General features: G+C 40.5%; 1 protein-coding gene and 1 long non-coding RNA gene across 3 annotated transcripts in view; one reads left to right on the forward strand and one right to left on the reverse strand.

Annotated features, from left to right (window-relative positions):
* The window catches only part of cd276 (CD276 molecule), a 75061-nt gene that overhangs the window by 53313 nt on the left and 3920 nt on the right, over positions 1-17828 (reverse strand). For both annotated transcript variants that reach the window (XM_004067295.4, XM_023953621.1), the window contains exons 2-3: positions 14726-14821; positions 1132-1482 (exon numbers count right to left, since the gene is read on the reverse strand). In XM_004067295.4, coding sequence (XP_004067343.1) covers positions 1132-1482; positions 14726-14771 — 397 coding nt within the window. In that variant the 5' untranslated portion in view covers positions 14772-14821. The remainder of the gene's footprint in view (positions 1-1131; positions 1483-14725; positions 14822-17828) is intronic.
* Positions 14828-15381, forward strand: LOC110013657. Its single transcript, XR_002288806.1, has 2 exons — positions 14828-14920; positions 15042-15381. It is a non-coding gene; the product is annotated as an uncharacterized LOC110013657 (long non-coding RNA).

Raw genomic sequence — 17828 nt, forward strand, 5'->3', positions numbered from 1 at the left:
CAAAACAAAGACAGCGGTCATATTTTGTCTGCTAATAGGACCGCATTCGGATTAAAACATCAAAATAGTATTAGTTATATATTATTTTAATAATGTACAATATTGTACACAATGTCAGGGGTCATAAGGTAGTTAAGCTGGAAAAAACTACAGGGTTGCATTTGCTTTTTATGTAGAAAAGTCTTTACCAATTTTTTTCTTTACTTTATGAGATGTTAGATTTCTTATGTATCTGGAAAAAAAAAAACTCTTGTAAAGAGGTAATGTGATAAAAGCATCCATGTTTTCAGACCAAAATGGAAATCAAACCTCACACATATGTTGGCCTCTTTCACAGAACTTTAGTTCTGTTGTTTTGAGAAAATTAACTAAAAGATTTGCATTTTTGCATTCTGGAAGAATGTTTTAGTGTTGCTGAAACTTCTTAGCAGCCCAACCATTGGTTGAGTTTTGGGTTCTTCATAGTTTTTCCGTCAACTATGAAATTGCGCAAATTGGATTTGCGATAAAGAATTTGCCTAATGAAAAAAACTTGTATTTATCGGAAATACGTTTTTGCACTTGGAGGAGCTTGTTTTTTTGCGGCACATCAAAATTGACATATTTCGAAAACTGCAATGGAAAACTTTTTTTCGATTAAAAGGAGTCACGTGACCAACAACTGGACGGCAATGCACTTCTTGGTAGGAACTGGCTGCCTTGGTCACTGCCCAGCAGGCGCCACAGGAGATCCCACTTCATCAAACAGCTCATCAAAAGTTGAGCGAGTCATGTGGAATTATTGGATCCACAGCTCCTCTGTAAAATCCCCAACCATGATTTCCCATCCGTAGCCACTCCCACTACGCCATTCCATGGCCAGAACAAGACGCAGATGTCTTCTTTGATAGATGATGTTGAGCGCTAGTGCAGTGGCAGAGAATTAGAATGATTCTGCTGTAAATCAAAGTATTGTTCATCTATTTCCATGTATTTGAATGACTAATCGCATAAATTGGTCTTTATGTTTATTCCCATGTATGTTTAATATAAACTGTAATGGCGACATTGTTTTTTGTTGTTGCCATTTCTAGAATTTTGATAATATTGTGTGATGGAAAGGCAGCTATTGACATTGACAGCTTGACTCACCAGCCACCTGCAGAAAAAGAGCAGCTCTCCCATAGTCCTGCACCCTGACAAAGCAGGTGTAGCTCCCTTCATCCGCCACCACCACCTTGCTTAGCAGCAGCGAAGCATTGCCCAGCTTCAGCTGAGTGGGGAACAGGCTGGTCCGGTTGGCAAAGCCCTCTGCCTGGTCCACCAGCAGGTCGCGTCCCTCTGAGTACGTGTGTACATTGCGCTTGGTGTCTGTTAGCTGCCAGAAGATGCTCAGATCCGATAGGTTGAAGACATTGGGGTGGCTGAAGGAGCAGTTGAGAATTGCATCCTGCCCATACAGCGCCACCACAGGTTGCTCTGGGACACGAAGTTCCATTACAGCTGTGAAAAGATATACACATTTTGTTAGCCAATTACAACTAACATTTGTAAAAAATAAAATGCAGCTATTGTTAACAGTAGTCTAAGCAGGATCTGGACAAATAAAACTACCGTTACATATTCATGACTATGATTTATCATTGACTACAGTGTTCTGAACGTTAAAAAAAAAATCACGGGAACAGTTGGAGAAGCAGAATGAAAATCTAATAAAAATCCTCTTTGTGTAGAATGATAACACAAGGATTGCAAAGTTAGAGGGCAGAAATAAAAGGAATCTGAGCAGAGTCTCAGGACTTTCTTTGTGTTCTTAGGCTTTGCCTCGTGGTGATGGCTCAGTGCAGCAAAGCTAAGCAGGAGCGGCAACAACATCTGTGTAGCCTTAGTTTAATCTTTAGTTAAATCTAGCAAAAGGTGCTGGAGGAATATGATCGCAGCACGACTGTTGAACATTTCAGAGAAAATGAAAAGTGGCTTTGTTTTGCAATTTCAGAGGGAATTTTGTGTGCATCTGTGTTTATGCATGTGTGTGAGCTGCTTGTGGAGAGTTGGCTGAGCACTAAGTGTACAATGCATAATCATTTGGGATTAGTAGCCGTATCAAGCAGTCTAGAGTGCATCCATACTATTCTCACGAGTCAGCATTCTCCATTGATCCATGTCTGATGTTACACAACTATGAGACACTCATCAGCATCACAGGAGAAGGGGAAAAAAGCCAGTCGGCCCTCCGGGCAATGCATTCTACTTTATGCTCAGCCTCTCTAATTGTTGTAATCACAGTGGCATTTTAGCCTCCTCACCTCTTTTTGAGCTCTGTCTATCACACAGCACATGTTGGTATTGAGTCACTTAGCTGTGAAGGAGATTTGCCTGCTGCAGAGGTGCAATAATTACTTTCCCCATTAACAACAAACAAGTCTTTCATCTGAGAGTGCTATACGGATGAGTATTGGTAAGTCAAGGCGGCCCTATTTTCATCTCAGTCAGCCAGGCCCAGCCTGGTGGTCTCTCCTCATCAACCCCATAAACTGCAAGAACAGTGCCCCCTCATGTTTCACCTTCAAACTACACGGAAAAAAAGGAAAAGAAGCCACAGATCCTCTTATGATACATCAGGAGCACCCAGCATTGATGCTGTGCTACAAAAGGCTCACAAAATCTCTTTGAAAGTGATGATTCCTGTTTGAATTCAAATAAGTTAGACATAAAGGCGTTTAACATAAAAATGTTTCATTTTTTTCCTACAGGGAAACCGAAAAAGTCTCTCCAGTAAATCCTGTATCACAGAATAACAGGTTGCCTTAACTTCATTTTGACTTCGAGTGTTGCTCCACCATTTGACCCTGAACAAATCAAAGTGTCCAAACTAACAAGTGGCTCTCAGAAAACAATTTTCTGTCATACTCCCCACCACCACATACACACACAACCACCACCAGTGCAAGCAACAGAAGGCTTTTCTGTTTTAAACCGTGATTACAAAAGCTTTTCTGCGGCAGCAGGGGGGGACGCGTATCATATTGTGCCCACATTCACCCAGCAGGGGGACAAGATACAGAAGACCTATCAAAGCAGAGCATGGCAGAAGCAAGCCCCAACGTTCTGCTTGCACTGGGGATGTCTGAACAAATCTCTACAGTGTGTCTTTGCTGTTTTTAAAGGTGGCCTAACCACGTCTGGGATTTTTTTCTAAATGAGTGGACAGACTGGGAGAGCCCTCGCTGAGACATGCATGTTGCAGGATGAAAAGATAGAGCAATTAAATCCCTCCCTGGCCAGCATGGGATGACTCACACCACTGAGTTCACACACAGAGGAAAAACAAGAAGGCGACACAGACAGAGGCGCTGGGATATACAATAAGAAAGACACGGACTCTGTCAAAGAGACAGGGACAGAATTACTTCATCCTCCCAGTTCATCTTCTTCTTTATCTAGTGGCAAACTTCTAGCTCCAAAACCCTGGGAGTATGCAGTTGTATAATGATGCTACGTTCACACCGGGCTAGTTGCATTCGAGCGACCACTTCCAATGAAAAGTCTATGTGACCACGTGCATATGCGGGCTTCTGCGTTCAAATCTCCTGGATTTACACGTCACTACACACATTTTAAGTCAGTTTTTGGACTGGAATTGTAAGACACCAGGTCTTTCATATGAAAATAGAGCTGTGAAAGAAAAAGCCTGGAGCAAGACTTGCAAGATTTGTACCGCTTTAACATTTTGCACCAAGCCTCTTCCAACTGTGAGTACAAGCACTAGTATCAGGTAGAAACAGTCCTGTGTGAACACCATATGTTAAAAGCACATTCAAGGATGTTCAAGAATCTGTGTACGTAGCTTGAGACCTTCAACAGGGCAACTGATCTGCATTTGCAGTAAAAAAGCTAAGGGAGCATTTTGCATTACACTACAGGGAGTATTGGGGGATGACATCATGGTAAAAAGCGCAATATGTTTTAATTGTAGGATGTGAAATGGCACAGAAACTCTCCATATACAGTTTTTGATTGTTTACCATAAGGTCTGTACAAAAAACATGATTTCTCCTTAGAGTTTACTGTAATAAAGTCTAATTTCAGAAATTAGGGATTATATCCATATGGTCTCTGGGTGGGTTGGGTCCAACTAGAGGGTACATTGCATCTTGTATAAAGAGATCCCACAAAGGGCAGGCTGGGAGACATCGTGCTGCAGGGATTTATACGCTGCACTTTGTGTTTATGGGTCTCAGCTCTGTTTGAGTGCCACTGAGACAGTGACAGGCACTTTCACAGCCGACATGAAATAAACTCATTACACTTTTGCGAGTGCTGGCAACAGGCCCCGCTTACCAGTCAGACACATGGTTGGCTAGAAAAGGCTGCAAGTGATCTTCACACTCCACTCCACTTCCACTATCAAGACTAACCACCAACGTGTCAATATCTAGCACCTCCTTTCCATTCTGTTTTCCTCAAATACGTAAGGCACGGCTAACACTGAATATGCCTCTGCGGGGTTCTTCATGCAGTGAAATTATTGAAACGTCATTCCGGCCGGGCACATGAAACTAATGTAAATGTTTACACTTTGGATTTCGGAAAGAGATTCATAAAACCCTAGGCTCTATTAATAAGACAATTGCAGTTCTAACTAAATAAGTGACTAATTGTTTTTCTTTCAGGCTTTTTTGTTGGTATGTCACTGCACTGAACTCATCTTAAACTTTACCTTAAATAGGTAAAACATGCAAGCCTTCCTAAAAGCAGATCCTTGTACTAAACCAATGTTGGAAATATAATCAAAGACTGCAAATTCTTTGAAACAACTAGTTTCAGAGTATTAAACATGGAATGAGTCTGGGATGTAACAGAAATCAGAAATATTCAATACCTGTAGGAGTGGACAACATGGAGCTGATGTTGGAGTTTCACTGACTTCAGTCCAAAAACTGCACTTAAAGTTAAAGTCCCATTATCTGTCACACACCTAGGTGTGTGAAATTTGTTCTCCGCATTTGACCCATCCCCTGGGGGGGGCGGTGAGCTACAGACACAGCCGCACTCGGGAATCATTTGGTGGTTCAACCCCCCAACCTAACCCCTTAATGTTGAGTGTCAAACAGGGAAGCATTTGGTCCCATATTTAGAGTCTTTGGTATGATTTCAACTCATGACCTTCCAGTCACAGGGCAGACACTCTTCCACAAGGCCACTGAGCTGGTCCAGTGGACCTGTTGTAAATCTAAATCCCATGCACCCATACCAGGCTGTAGGTTTTTAAGGTTGTCTGGGCCCATGAAGAGGAGCGATCACATCTTAAGGGGAGAGCAGATGTGTCTTGCAGTTTCCTTGGCGCTCGCATGAGGGACATAGTTGAAAGTGAAAACATGTAATTGTCATAGGTGTGGCCAGTGTATTGTGAAGCATTAAGTAAGGCTAAGCGCGCTCACACTTATGCAATAAGGGTGATGCTGTTGTAAGGTGTCCTTATGCCACACTCTAGTCATTTGTAAAGCATTGGTCACAACAACTGCCCACATGGCTATACTAGCTGTTTGCAAGCGAAAATTGGGCAAACCTCTATGGGACACAAAATGAGCATTTGTGAACATCATGACCCCTTTTGCAGTCTGCAGGATTCGGGTGGTGGGTGAAAAACTGGAAAATCCATACGACACACCTGCTTCCCACTTATTTCACTCCCTTGTGCATTGTTTAGGAATTCACCGCAACCTGTCCCCCGTAGCATGCCTGTACAAAAAATGTGCATGAATATTGTCGCACTCCAGGCTCACAGAGTGGTTTATAACATTCCTTTTTCATGAGGGTCACCTGCGTGGCCGGTACAAGTTCTTTTGGCTCAAGACAGTATGTGGCAGTTGGGACCAAGGCTTTATTGAACAACACAAACCACCAGGGTAGCTGTTGTTCCGCAAGTGGCTGGAATCTGAGTACATCATGCATAGCAAAAATACACGTGCCTGACAGTGTTGCAAATCTGCAGAATGGACATTTTTCCAGAGATTGTAGCGTAAATATTGCAATAACACCAAATGAAACATTTTTGCATCACTGGCAGTACGACCAGGCACAGAATGATCGTAAGTAACTATCTCAGTTTACTGCTCACTGATATACTGCCAACAATACTCCATTAATACTGGATACCACTTAAACATTTACATCCTCCAAGTCCAGATGTGAACTTTATGAAGCCTATAATGGTTTTATCATTTCTAACCCAGCTCCAATATATTTGTCTCCATCAGACTCATCCTTAGTTTGTAGGAATCCTGTTGTGTTGTGGGAACGGGAAAATTATGTTTCATCTTGGTATAAACAAATTATTAAGGTATTTATAAAAAGACATGTTTTAAGGTGTTTCAGCCATACTAATGGTCAAATTCCAGATCTTTTCTTGGATTCTATAGTCTTTTACTCGTCCAATTAATAAGATATCACAGAATGTCTGTATCAAAGATGAATTACTGAACATATCTTAATATGATACAGTAAGATTCAAAGCTCTAATTTTCCACAAAAAAATTAAATTAACTCAGAAAAGTACAAAAACTTCATTTGTGACCATGCAAAATTGCCCTTCAATCTGCAACTTCCCTGGTTTTACTTCTCTTCCAAACAAAGGAATTATGACTTACAGAATTTGTCACTTGATCTCATCAACTGGGAAAAAAAAGAGTCAATGGACTGCATATGTAGAAGCAGCATTTTCTTTTCAATGACTGTTATTTCTTATCGAGTTGTCATTTATTGAGTCTACTAACAAAAGTCAGACGATGATACATAACGTTTTTTTCAGTAATGAGAAAAAAAAATAATGTTTTATGATGCATTATTGTTGACTTTAACATTTTATAGCATAAAGATGGAGAAAAAGGCATTTGTATTAAAAAGAAAGTCAATCAACTAAAAGCATGAATATAACCAAAATTAAAGCATAATATATTAATTAATATATGTAAATAGGGCTGCACAGTGACACAGTGGTTGGTGCTTTTGCCTCAGAGTGAGAATGCTGTGGTTCAAATCCCAGATGGGATCTGTGTGTGTGGAGTTTGCATGTTCTCCCTGTGTATGCAAAGGACTCCAGCAAGATTCATAGATTCATTACTCTAAATTGTCCCCAGGTGAGACTGTGAGACTCTATGTGTATGTATGTGTGTGTGTGTGTGACTGTGTGGCCCTGTGACAGGATGGCAACCTTCAACCGACAGAAGCCAAGTAACACTCTAGCAGCCGTAAAAGAGATACAGCGGGTTTTAAAAAACGGATGGATGGATATTTGCAGACACACATATAAATAGATATCAGAATTTAAAAAAATAAAAACACTGAAAAGGCCATGAAGAATTGATTTTTCAGACTTGCATGACTTTTGACAACTCCACATCACAGATACGCATTACACATTCACAGGAACTGGACAGAAGCTACTCCGACAGTAAAATGACAATACTGTTACAAAGCTGCTCCAGGGTGGGGAGGTCCCAATCATCAAGCCTGCTGGACAGCATTACTACAGAACAGTTGGTTGGTGCTAATACTGTTCTTGACTCACACATTACAGGCAACCCTATTAAGGGTTTAAATTTTCTGCAGATAAATCAACATGGTTATTTTTAGGGATGGGCAATATATCTGTGCCAGTATTGGTATCCGCCGATATTTGAATAACTTGAGTTTATCTGTATCGCTCCAATATTTAAAAATTCTACTGATAGTCTTCTGACTGTGTTTAGATACACTATATTTTTTAAATGTATACTTGTTCCTATTACATTGGGAAGCTTATGTTTACAGTCATAGTCGGTAATTGACTGTTTAAGTAAATTTTATTTTTGCTAGGTTATGTGCAACAGTCAATAAATGGTCTGAATGTTTTTTAGTTATTTTTTCAAAGTTTTAAAGTGATACTTGTTGCTATGAGATCCCTTGCTGTACGTTAAAAAGGCCAAGTACAATGTGATTTTTCAGTAAAAGAAAAGTTTTGCATTTCTACTAAAGAAACAAAGAGGAAATCCAAACTTTTGTGTTACTGTTGATGCTTAAATATCGGTATCTGCAAATATCGATTATCAGCCACAGCTGCAGGAGAAATATCGGTTATCGGTATCAGCCGAAAAAAATTATATCGGCCCATCCCTAGTTATTCTACAGTCCACTGACTTGGTCAGTGCATTCACTTCACCGGTATCAGCATTTCCACCGGTAGCAAGCAATTCCAAAGTTCTTCCAGCTCAATAGGCAATATAACTTTGCAGGAACCTCAACCAGTTCAATATGTGTGAGACATACAAAAATTACGCAGAAATCTGCTTCAACAATAAATAACGAAAACTTTTCCTCAGCATAGTGAGTACGCAAATTTAACAAATATAGCTTTGTTAAGGCATTCAAAATCAGAGAAATTTAAAGATAATTTTTATACTTAAAAGTAGATTAAACATCAGTGCTTGTGAGGAACTAAGGCCAAACTGGCTAAACGAAACACACTGATTTATATGGTCCGCTTATAATAGACTGCAGTGAAAGTAGGTTTGAATTGAGCCAAAAGAAAAGTTTAGCAACAAGCCTTTTACAACACTGCCATCACATGCAGATGAGTGGAAGTGCAGTTCAAAACAACCTTTGGAAATATGCACAACCTGAACATCAAAGGATTTTGCTCAAAGGGTCTACAAGCCCTTTCATAATGAAAATTTGTGATATGACCAACGTCAGTACAAGTCTGAAGGGAAAGCTAAGCTTTTGATTTTGTCAGCAGCAAGATGTCCACAATGCACACATTTGAGAGAAAAAGAAACCAGAGCTTACAGACCAGGGTGGTGTGACTGCCTCGCAAGCAAGGTTTTAAATGAAATGAGAAATTTCCCAGAGTTATGTGTCTTAGGCAGTAGATTTATAATAGCCCTCAATGCGGCATAATGTGGTTTGATTGAGTGAGCCGTCTGCAGCATAAACGGGTCACGTTCAACATTAAGCTGTAAAGATAATCTCTTTCCTCTTTCTTTCAGGAACCTATCAAGGGAACGAGACTTTCCCGGCTCTGGGAAAGACACTGGAGATGGCAGATAGGGCAAACAAGGATCCTGGCATGCTCATTCCCCCAATACCATAAATCACAGCAGGACACACCGTTCCTCTGTCTTATGGTGTTCTTGCTCTTTCTGACTGCCTTCCCCTTTCTTGCATCTTTCAAGGACAAATGCCAACCCCCACCCCCCCCACCCCACCCCCAAACCCAATAACCTGCTAATCGACTCTGACAGTGTGATAGTGGTGGGTTTTTCTAGAAAAAGAGCATGGATACAGGAGAGCTTTGGGCTTACAAGGCAAGCAGGAAGGAATTTTTAATGAGAAAAAGTTAAGGACAGAAAAGGAGAACTCCCAAATGAATGAACCTAGACTTCTTCTTTTTTACTGGCAATCAATAGTATTTTAAAATTAAGTGCCAAACGTATCAGATTTATGTAGTATTAGAAGCAGAAAACATGTTGGCGTCAATATTCCTTGGAAGCGGAGTTACTCCACGCCAACAGCCCCACTCAAAACTCAGTGGTGAATTTCAAATGAACTCCTGCCTCTCTGCAGAAACAGGCTGTTTTTGTTGTTGTTGGTTTTTTCTTGGGTAAGAAATGACATAATCATAATTAAAAGACCGCTGGGAACAAATACATCAAAAGATGATTGGAGTAGGACTTTAAATGTTTGGCTAATTGATTTTTTTTTGCTGGCTTAAGAGAGAAGGAAATGAAGGCATGGGTCAAAATTGCTCCCTGCTGTGTTTCTGCGTTATCACTGATGCTCGTCCCGACAAGAAGAGATCTCTTTGTAGCAGTTGCTGGATTGCTTCAGCAGCAAGCTAACAGCTGTGATACTTTCCAGCCACAAATCAGCATCCATTCATCGCATCTCCAAAGACACACAGCGACAGAGATATGGCTCCAGGCCCCTCTTCTCCTCCACAACTGCAACTTCGGAATCCAACTTGTATCAATGGTTTCTTGATCCCACAGGGCAGCATTTATAGGACTTGCTGAAATAATCATGAAGTGCTTGTTGTTCAATGACCGAGCGCTGAGAAGAGAGGAGCTGAGAAACAGAAGTGAAAAGGAGGGAAGCCTGCAGACACCAGTCATTACATATGCACTACAGCGAAACCAATCTTTTTTTGAGGCCGTCCTCTATTGTTTTTAAAGGATACTTCAGTGGACCAAATCAAATTAGCAAGAACATCACAGATACGGGGTAATAACCCTAAATTGAATTTTGGAACAGACTAAAGTGTCCCTCTGCTGAAATCAATTGCTGTGAAGACAAAATGAGGCCAGAGAAAGAGCATCCATGGTTAGCAGACCTTTAAAAAGTGCAACAGAGATGGAGGCACAAGTGGGCTTCTTTCACGCTTCATGCGCCCCCACAATTTGTGCGTAGCAACTCCTACATAAGATGCTATCTATCTAATTATGCACCCCATTTGGAATTACCTTACAGCTACTACAACCACTAAGTCAGGTTTGCATTTTTTTGCATTTGTGTGAACAAGACTTGTCTCTCATTGTTTGGGTACTAAGAGTTACACGCGGCCTTGTAATCGTACTAAACTCGCACACACTAGAACATCAACAAGTATTTAATTAGACAACCTCCTGTTAGCTCTGCCAGTGGCTGACACTGCTGTGTGGTATGCAGAAGTGAGCCAAGGATATGACTAAACACAGCCAACTGTTGTCCAAAAGTGATGTCTATAAAATGACATTTCCACGATTTTACTAAATCAATAAGTGTGAGTTTGTGGTAGCAGGAAAAGTTTTTAAAAGGCTCATGGCGGCCTAGTTTTTGAAAGACCCGCACTGATCATGCTTTGATCCATCCATTTGTCTACAAGTGGGTGCATCACAATAGAGCAAAGCAATTCAATTTTATTTCAAATGTCCTCCATCATCAGAAAAATGCCACAATAACATGTTAAAAAACACAGTTTTCATCGTCTTTAAGTTGACTTTTATCTCTTCTCCAAGAGGCTTCAACTTGAAATACTCTTTTATTTAAACTTTTTCTGCTATGGAACCATCCTGGAGAACCAGAGACACCAACTAGTAAGGTCAAAGATTATTTAAGCAAACTTATATGTCTTTAAGAAAGAATTGTGAAACAACTCTCAATTACATATTGTGGGGTAGCAGTAGGGCTGCACGATATGAAGAAAACTCACAACATCGGTGATCAATATTGCGATGAGATTATGAATTGCAGCATATTGCAGCAATTTTCGCTGACTTTTGTGATATGCGTATCGCACAGCTTGATATTGCGATAAAGGTATATTTGGGATTTATTTTGCAGGCCTATGTAGCAGTGTTATAGTGTAATATTTGGTCGATGTCCCACAAGCTGTCACCTGATTACTGAGTCAGAACACAGGAAGTGTGTGGGCGGGCAGAGAGGACTTCACAGGAAAACACGTCATCCCATACAGACACTTCACATAGCTTCAAACACAAATCTCATAATCCCAGCGAGAGACCAGGAGACCAAAGAGACGGTGGACATGCTCAACTTACACACTGACAAACAAGCACAGAGGCTCATGGGTAAACAAGACACTCTGTTTGGGTAGCCACTTTTGGCAATCAGCATGACCTGTACATGGTTATCTAAGTAATTACTTTTGGGCTTTGGGGTAAAAAAGACAGAAAGATTAAGTACATGCCACTGGATTCAAAATATTAATAAAACCACTAAAAGATAAACATCTCTCTCCTTTTAAAAAGTAATATAGTTGATGCTTCTGCTACAGTTAATAGAATTCCATTAAATCCAATTAGATCTGGTGTGCGTGTCGTTTTTGGAATATCATACTGCGCTACGGGGAGAGACTGTAGAAACAAACTGGACTCTAATTCACTTAGTGCTCCAGTTAGCACAAAGAACTTGAATCACTGTGTGAGCTACAATAGCCTATTACCTGCAAGTTAAAGACCTCCATCAGTCCCCGACACCTCAACATCTTCTCTCACCGAGAGGGAGCAATAGGTAGAGGATGCCACACTGCAAGTAATGAGCAGGCCACAAGCACATTTGTGTTGGGAGAGAATAGGTCCCTAATGAACCACTGAGGACACTTAGGTCCAATGAATCGGGACTGAAATGTGCCACTGATAGAAGGCTTTGCCAGTTCAACCAGAGAATAGATTAGAAACAAGAAAAGAACCCGATGTAATGGTATTTTAAGAGGTAAAATTCCACAGTCTCTACATAATCATTGTAAATGCACATATCCATACACACATATGTGTAGACCTCTGATTAAAGAATAAATCATATATCAATTTTCATATTCCTGAATCCTATGGAAATATCTATTTACATTTGTGAATATAGCCAATTGCAAATTCCTGGCTATACAGTAGTTATTATGTACATTATTATACACATTATAAACATTGTATGTTCAGTTGTTACTCGTATTATTTCCTGCACATATTCAGCCTTAGTCACATGTTTGCTTTCCCCTACGATTGCTGCAGGTTTTTGAGTTGTCCAGGCCTGTAGAGGGTCGTCGATAGGAGGGGCTCCATCCCAAGTGGACCGCAGGTGTGTCTTTCAGTTCCCTTTAGTCTTATACGGCCACCTTAAGATGTAACATACAGCCAAAATATAACATACCATTGTTGTGTGTCTAGTAAGTATGTCGTGAAATATTAATACAACTAATGCAAGTTTTATATGCTTATAAAGTATGGGGAAAGGTGTCCTATGATGCTCTTAAACCATGGTCTAGTCATTGGTAGGGGGTGAGTCCTGAACCTCACTGACCCCACGCACGGGGTGTGTTCATGATTTATAAGTGCCAGTTGACACCCATAGGATGCCCACTAGGGCTGGGTATCACTAATAATTTCCAGAATCAATTCTATTGACCAGAGCCTGGATCGATCCCATTGACGATTTTTTTCTATTCTTCTTCAAAAGGAAAAGCTCTGATAAAAATGTCCAGATCTTTATGTTCTGCCTCTCCTGGAGGGCGTTTCAGTTTGGCCTCTAAGTAGAGCTCGCACTGTAGCATTACACTTTATTCCAAAAGATTTAAGCAAAAAAACTTTAGCTTTAGACCACAAATGGTTACTTTAACATTTTTTCCTTAAAGGAGTTTGGAAAACTCATGTCTGTGAGTATATAAAGCTGTAAATTTATTCAGCAATTTATGTTTAGGTCAACCGAGCGTTAGCATTAGTCGTGCTATAGGAAATTCCATTATACGTTAGCATCTTTATTTTCAAACTTTATTGAATGTATCAATTCAATACAGAACAATGCAAAACAGCAACAAGGAAGGAACAAGGCAGGGGGTTATTTTTACATTTTACACAAATACATTGAAACTGACGCACAGATCAAATGTATTAATGGCTTTCTTTTTGTCAGATTTTCTTATTGTGATCATGTATTGTTTGAACTCATTGATAGGCTGTACCACTATTATGTTTTAGGTCACCAGAAAAGAAAAGGCATAAAAGATCAATCTCTACTTTTAAGGATCGATCATTGATTTATTAAGCTTGGATTGATACAGATTGATTAATTGATATTATCAACTCAGCCCAAATTACGTTCTGATATTGTTTAATTTTTATACGTCAGGCCTCATGCGAGGAGCCTGCACATTTCACATTCAGAAAACTTATGGGCCTCCTGCGCAGTCCGCAGGAAAAATCCGTACAATACACCGGCATCTCACCTACCTCCCCCTTTTTTACCCTTACTTTTGTATGCGTATTTGCTACGACATGTCCCTTTCAGAATGCCAGTTGATAACAATGTGCAACAGCATTTTTGTTCTACAGGATCATAGAGCGTTCTACACACTTGCTATTTGGTCTAGGTCACCTGCATGGCCCAAACATTTTTCACCTGCAGACAGCCGTATCCACCTGTAATGGCAGTTATGACAAATGCTTTCTATAGTTGCACTTAGGATTGAAACCTTGTGGACTTGTGGTTAGACATAAAACTGCATTTTGTTGCTTGGTTCTTGTATAAGTGTAATGACAATAATGTTTAATGTAATCTAAAATGAACAGTGATGTTTTCATACAAACTAAAACGTTAAAATCAGAACCTGCTTGATAAATATCATGTGTCACCATCTAAGATAAAGACGGCTGTTCAAATATCTTCTTTTTTTTTTTTGTGGAAAGTCATGACATCCGATCAGAAGTAACCGTTTTTCTGAAAGCACGATTTCCACTAAAGGAAAAGTCTAAGTATACTCCATATACATTCTCCACTGCAACATCAGGTTACAGATATTAAAAGATGACTCCTCTTTCACTCCCAAAGTCACAGCTTGATGAAAACTGCAAGTCGTGCATCTTTCTCAGCATCACCTGTGCCCTAAAGCGTCCTACAGGTTTAAAAAAAAAGGTCAAAGCCTCTCTCTTTTGCAAGCTCAAAGATAAATAAAAATATGCCACAGTAGCAAAAACATTCAAAAGCATTCTCTTTGTAGACATCTGTCTACGTGGTAAAAGTTTCCACAGGGAGCTTCATGACTTTCAAACTACGTGGGTGTTATTTAGGAGTGTGCTCATTTGAACTGCTGTTTTGCCCAATTAGGCCTTAAAGGGAGGGGATTCAAACACCCAGCAGGCTGTATTGTCTAACAGGCAGTGCCATTCTCACCGTGATGACTTGGATCTAATAGCAGGCCACAGGCAGAGGCCGAACTCACCCATTGCTTGAACGGCCAGCACTGCAGGCAGCAGAAGGAGGAGCATGGTCTTCCAGGGAGGATTTAAATAGCTGGTTGTCTGCTTCAGAGGCAGCACTGAGGGGAGGAAAAGAGAGTGCCTGTAAGGAGAATGAACATTCTAATGGCAGGGGCGAGATCGTGCAACGATACATGTGGATGGCTATTACGAAGAGGGTAATTACACTTTTACAGTTTGCTGGAATCCACGTGCGCATTAACTTTGATGAAAGTTTGTCTGAAGGTGACGGCTTGTCCCTTTTTTCTGGCTCGCTTAAGGCTTTTACTCTTTCATCAGGAGCAAAGCTGCAGTGACAAAAGGGGACTTCCAAAGGGGCCAAGTCATTCTCTCTGGTTTCCTGAGGGAAAATACCACATCTGGAAGGAGCAGAGGCAGACAAGACTATCTCACCTCTCTTGGAGCCTCTCACGCATGCAATATTAATAAGATATATATCTACTAGATTGGTAGAGGTCACACTGAGCCTGTGTTTGCAGAAACAAAACTCAGAAGATATTGGATAATACCAAAGATAGAGACTTTTTTTTTCAGTGATAGAAAGTCAACGCTTCGCTGAATATAAAATCACAGGAAAGCCACAAAAGTCTTGATTTTTTAAATTTACATCACTGAACCGGAAAAAAAAAGATTCCAAACTTGCATTCTTATTGTGATAACAATGCTAAGATTTGTAAAGGTCCCCAAGAACCCACCTGTTAGTGAAAACCTCCAAAAGAACACATTCAACAGAACTTGGACAGGAAGATAACAGGACAAGACATCTGTAAGGTGCATTTAAAGACCCACTCCATTGAAATGTGTGTTTTTGGTGTTTTTAACATGTCCTTGTAGCATTTTGCTGATGACGGAGGACACGTATAAAGAAAATTACAATGAAAAGTGTGTTTGTGAGTACTCCACTTCGATTGAGAATAGAATCTAGTAAAAACGTGACATTTTCTCCACTTTCTTAAAACCCACTTACCACAACCTTGTGCACGTGTAACTTTAATGTGTGTGTAAATGTGGTTTCGTCTTGGTGCATCAGGTGATTGGTGTGGACTATTTAAAGATTTGTTTGCGTTGTAGCCGAATTCGTAGTTGGTTTTAAGCTGGTGTTATTTCAAGTTGTTCATGCATACATTTTATTTGTTATTTGCAAGATTGAATATTTTGGATTTAGGATATTTGAGTGTACGTGTGTGGATACACAGTTGCAAGTACACACAGCTATGCACAAAATATATTGTACGAGTCACAATCAAGTATTACACACACACAAATCAAAAGTAACAGACAGGCAGACACACATTACAAATCAAGAATTACGCACACAGAAATCCACTGAGTCCTTACATCTGGCTGGATATCTCAGATATAGCTCACCATTTTTGTTGCCCCGGTTATGTTAGCTTGGGGTTGTAAAGGGCTTTAAGCTAGCAGGAGAGAATATAAACAAAGGGAAGATGGGAAGGATTATTTCACACTAACGGTCCCACCCACAACTCAGAGGCGAATTTCTGATGAACTACTGTCGCTTTGCAGAAACTATATACTAGAAAACAACAAAGTTTTTTTAATAAGCTAAAAACGCTAAAAAGCATCATGAAAATACCACTGGGAACACTTTTAGAATAGACCAACATATGTGGGACTTTAACATATCCTACAGCTTATGGAGTGATATTTCTGCCACTACGTTGCACACAAAACTTTTTTTGCTTTCAAATTTTTTTTTTGCATTCAGAAACTTTTTTTTTTTGCTTTCAAACCTTTTTTTTTTGCTTTCAAAAACTTTTTTGGCTTTTGCAAAACATGTTTTCGAATGTGTTGTGTCAAATCTCGCTTTTTTGCCATCTTTGATTTTGCTGACTACTCTGAGCACACCTTAGCGCAGGGGTGGGCAATTCCAGGCCTCGAGGGCCGGTGTGTCTGCATGATTTCCAGATACTCTTGCCCTACTCATGGCTGATTACCTGGTTCAGGTGTGTCCAGCCAATAATCTTGCCCTACTCATGGCTGATTACCTGGTTCAGGTGTGTCCAGCCAATCAGAACATGACAGAGCAGGGTATGCTGGAAAACATGCAGGACTGCGGCCCTCAGTGCCCACCTCTGCCTTAGCGTGACAAAACTGACACTATGGCCACCGCCAAAAAAGTTTTCGCATGCGTTGTGTGTCATCTCACTTTTTCCCCATCTTTGATTTTGCTGAATTAAGTTTCTGTTTAGCCTGACAAAGCTGCCATCAGACAGCTGCTGATTGGTCCAGATTCTAACCCATCAGGTGTCTCTGTCTCATATTGATGGTGCTTGGAGGCAGACATGGACTTTGGACTTTGTGTCGGTTCTGTTTGTACAGGATTGTGCTGTTTTCAACCATTCTGGCCCGTTTCTCTCAGAGTAAAACCCAGAAAAAAGCCGCAAAGCAGCTAAAATAAAACCAAGTTTTGTATTTATTTATGTCAGTTATTCTTCACTGCAAGGAAGGACCTGTTAGCATTTGGCTAATATTTGCTAAAAACATTTGCCGTGGAGGCACTTAAAACTCTGAACGAGCAATGAGCATCTTGGATGTAAATATGTGGGAATTACATCAGCCTTTATTTTGTTCTGGACACCACTGGAAACACATATTCACATGATGGTTTTTCAGATCGTAGCAGCACTTCCGCCTTCGGCGATCGGGAGCTTCGGATCGCGGGGCCTCGCGCTCCTCTGTGCGAAGGCGGCTGCCGGTCCGAAGAAAAAAAGCTTGTCCAGGGAGGGGGGTTCGACCAACCAAGGTGCGTCCGCAGAAGGCGGAAATGCTGCTACGTAGTCCTGAGAAGCTGTGTACAATCATCAGAAGTTCACAACCATCACAAAGTCCTCTCCTCTGCCGCTAACACAAAGGTCCACTGCTCCTGGTGTGTCTGTGTCTCTTAGCAACCGGACACACGGAGAAAGCACTGACGTCATCGCGCCGCCTCCACAATGGAAATGCTTATTCGAATTGAATAATGCGACAATGTTCACAGAGTGGATCTTAAAATAAAAATGTAATCCCCTCTTTGCATTTTGGTTTAAATTATGACACAGAATA

This window comes from Oryzias latipes, chromosome 3 (genome assembly GCF_002234675.1).
Source record: "Oryzias latipes chromosome 3, ASM223467v1".
Lineage (NCBI taxonomy): Eukaryota > Metazoa > Chordata > Actinopteri > Beloniformes > Adrianichthyidae > Oryzias > Oryzias latipes.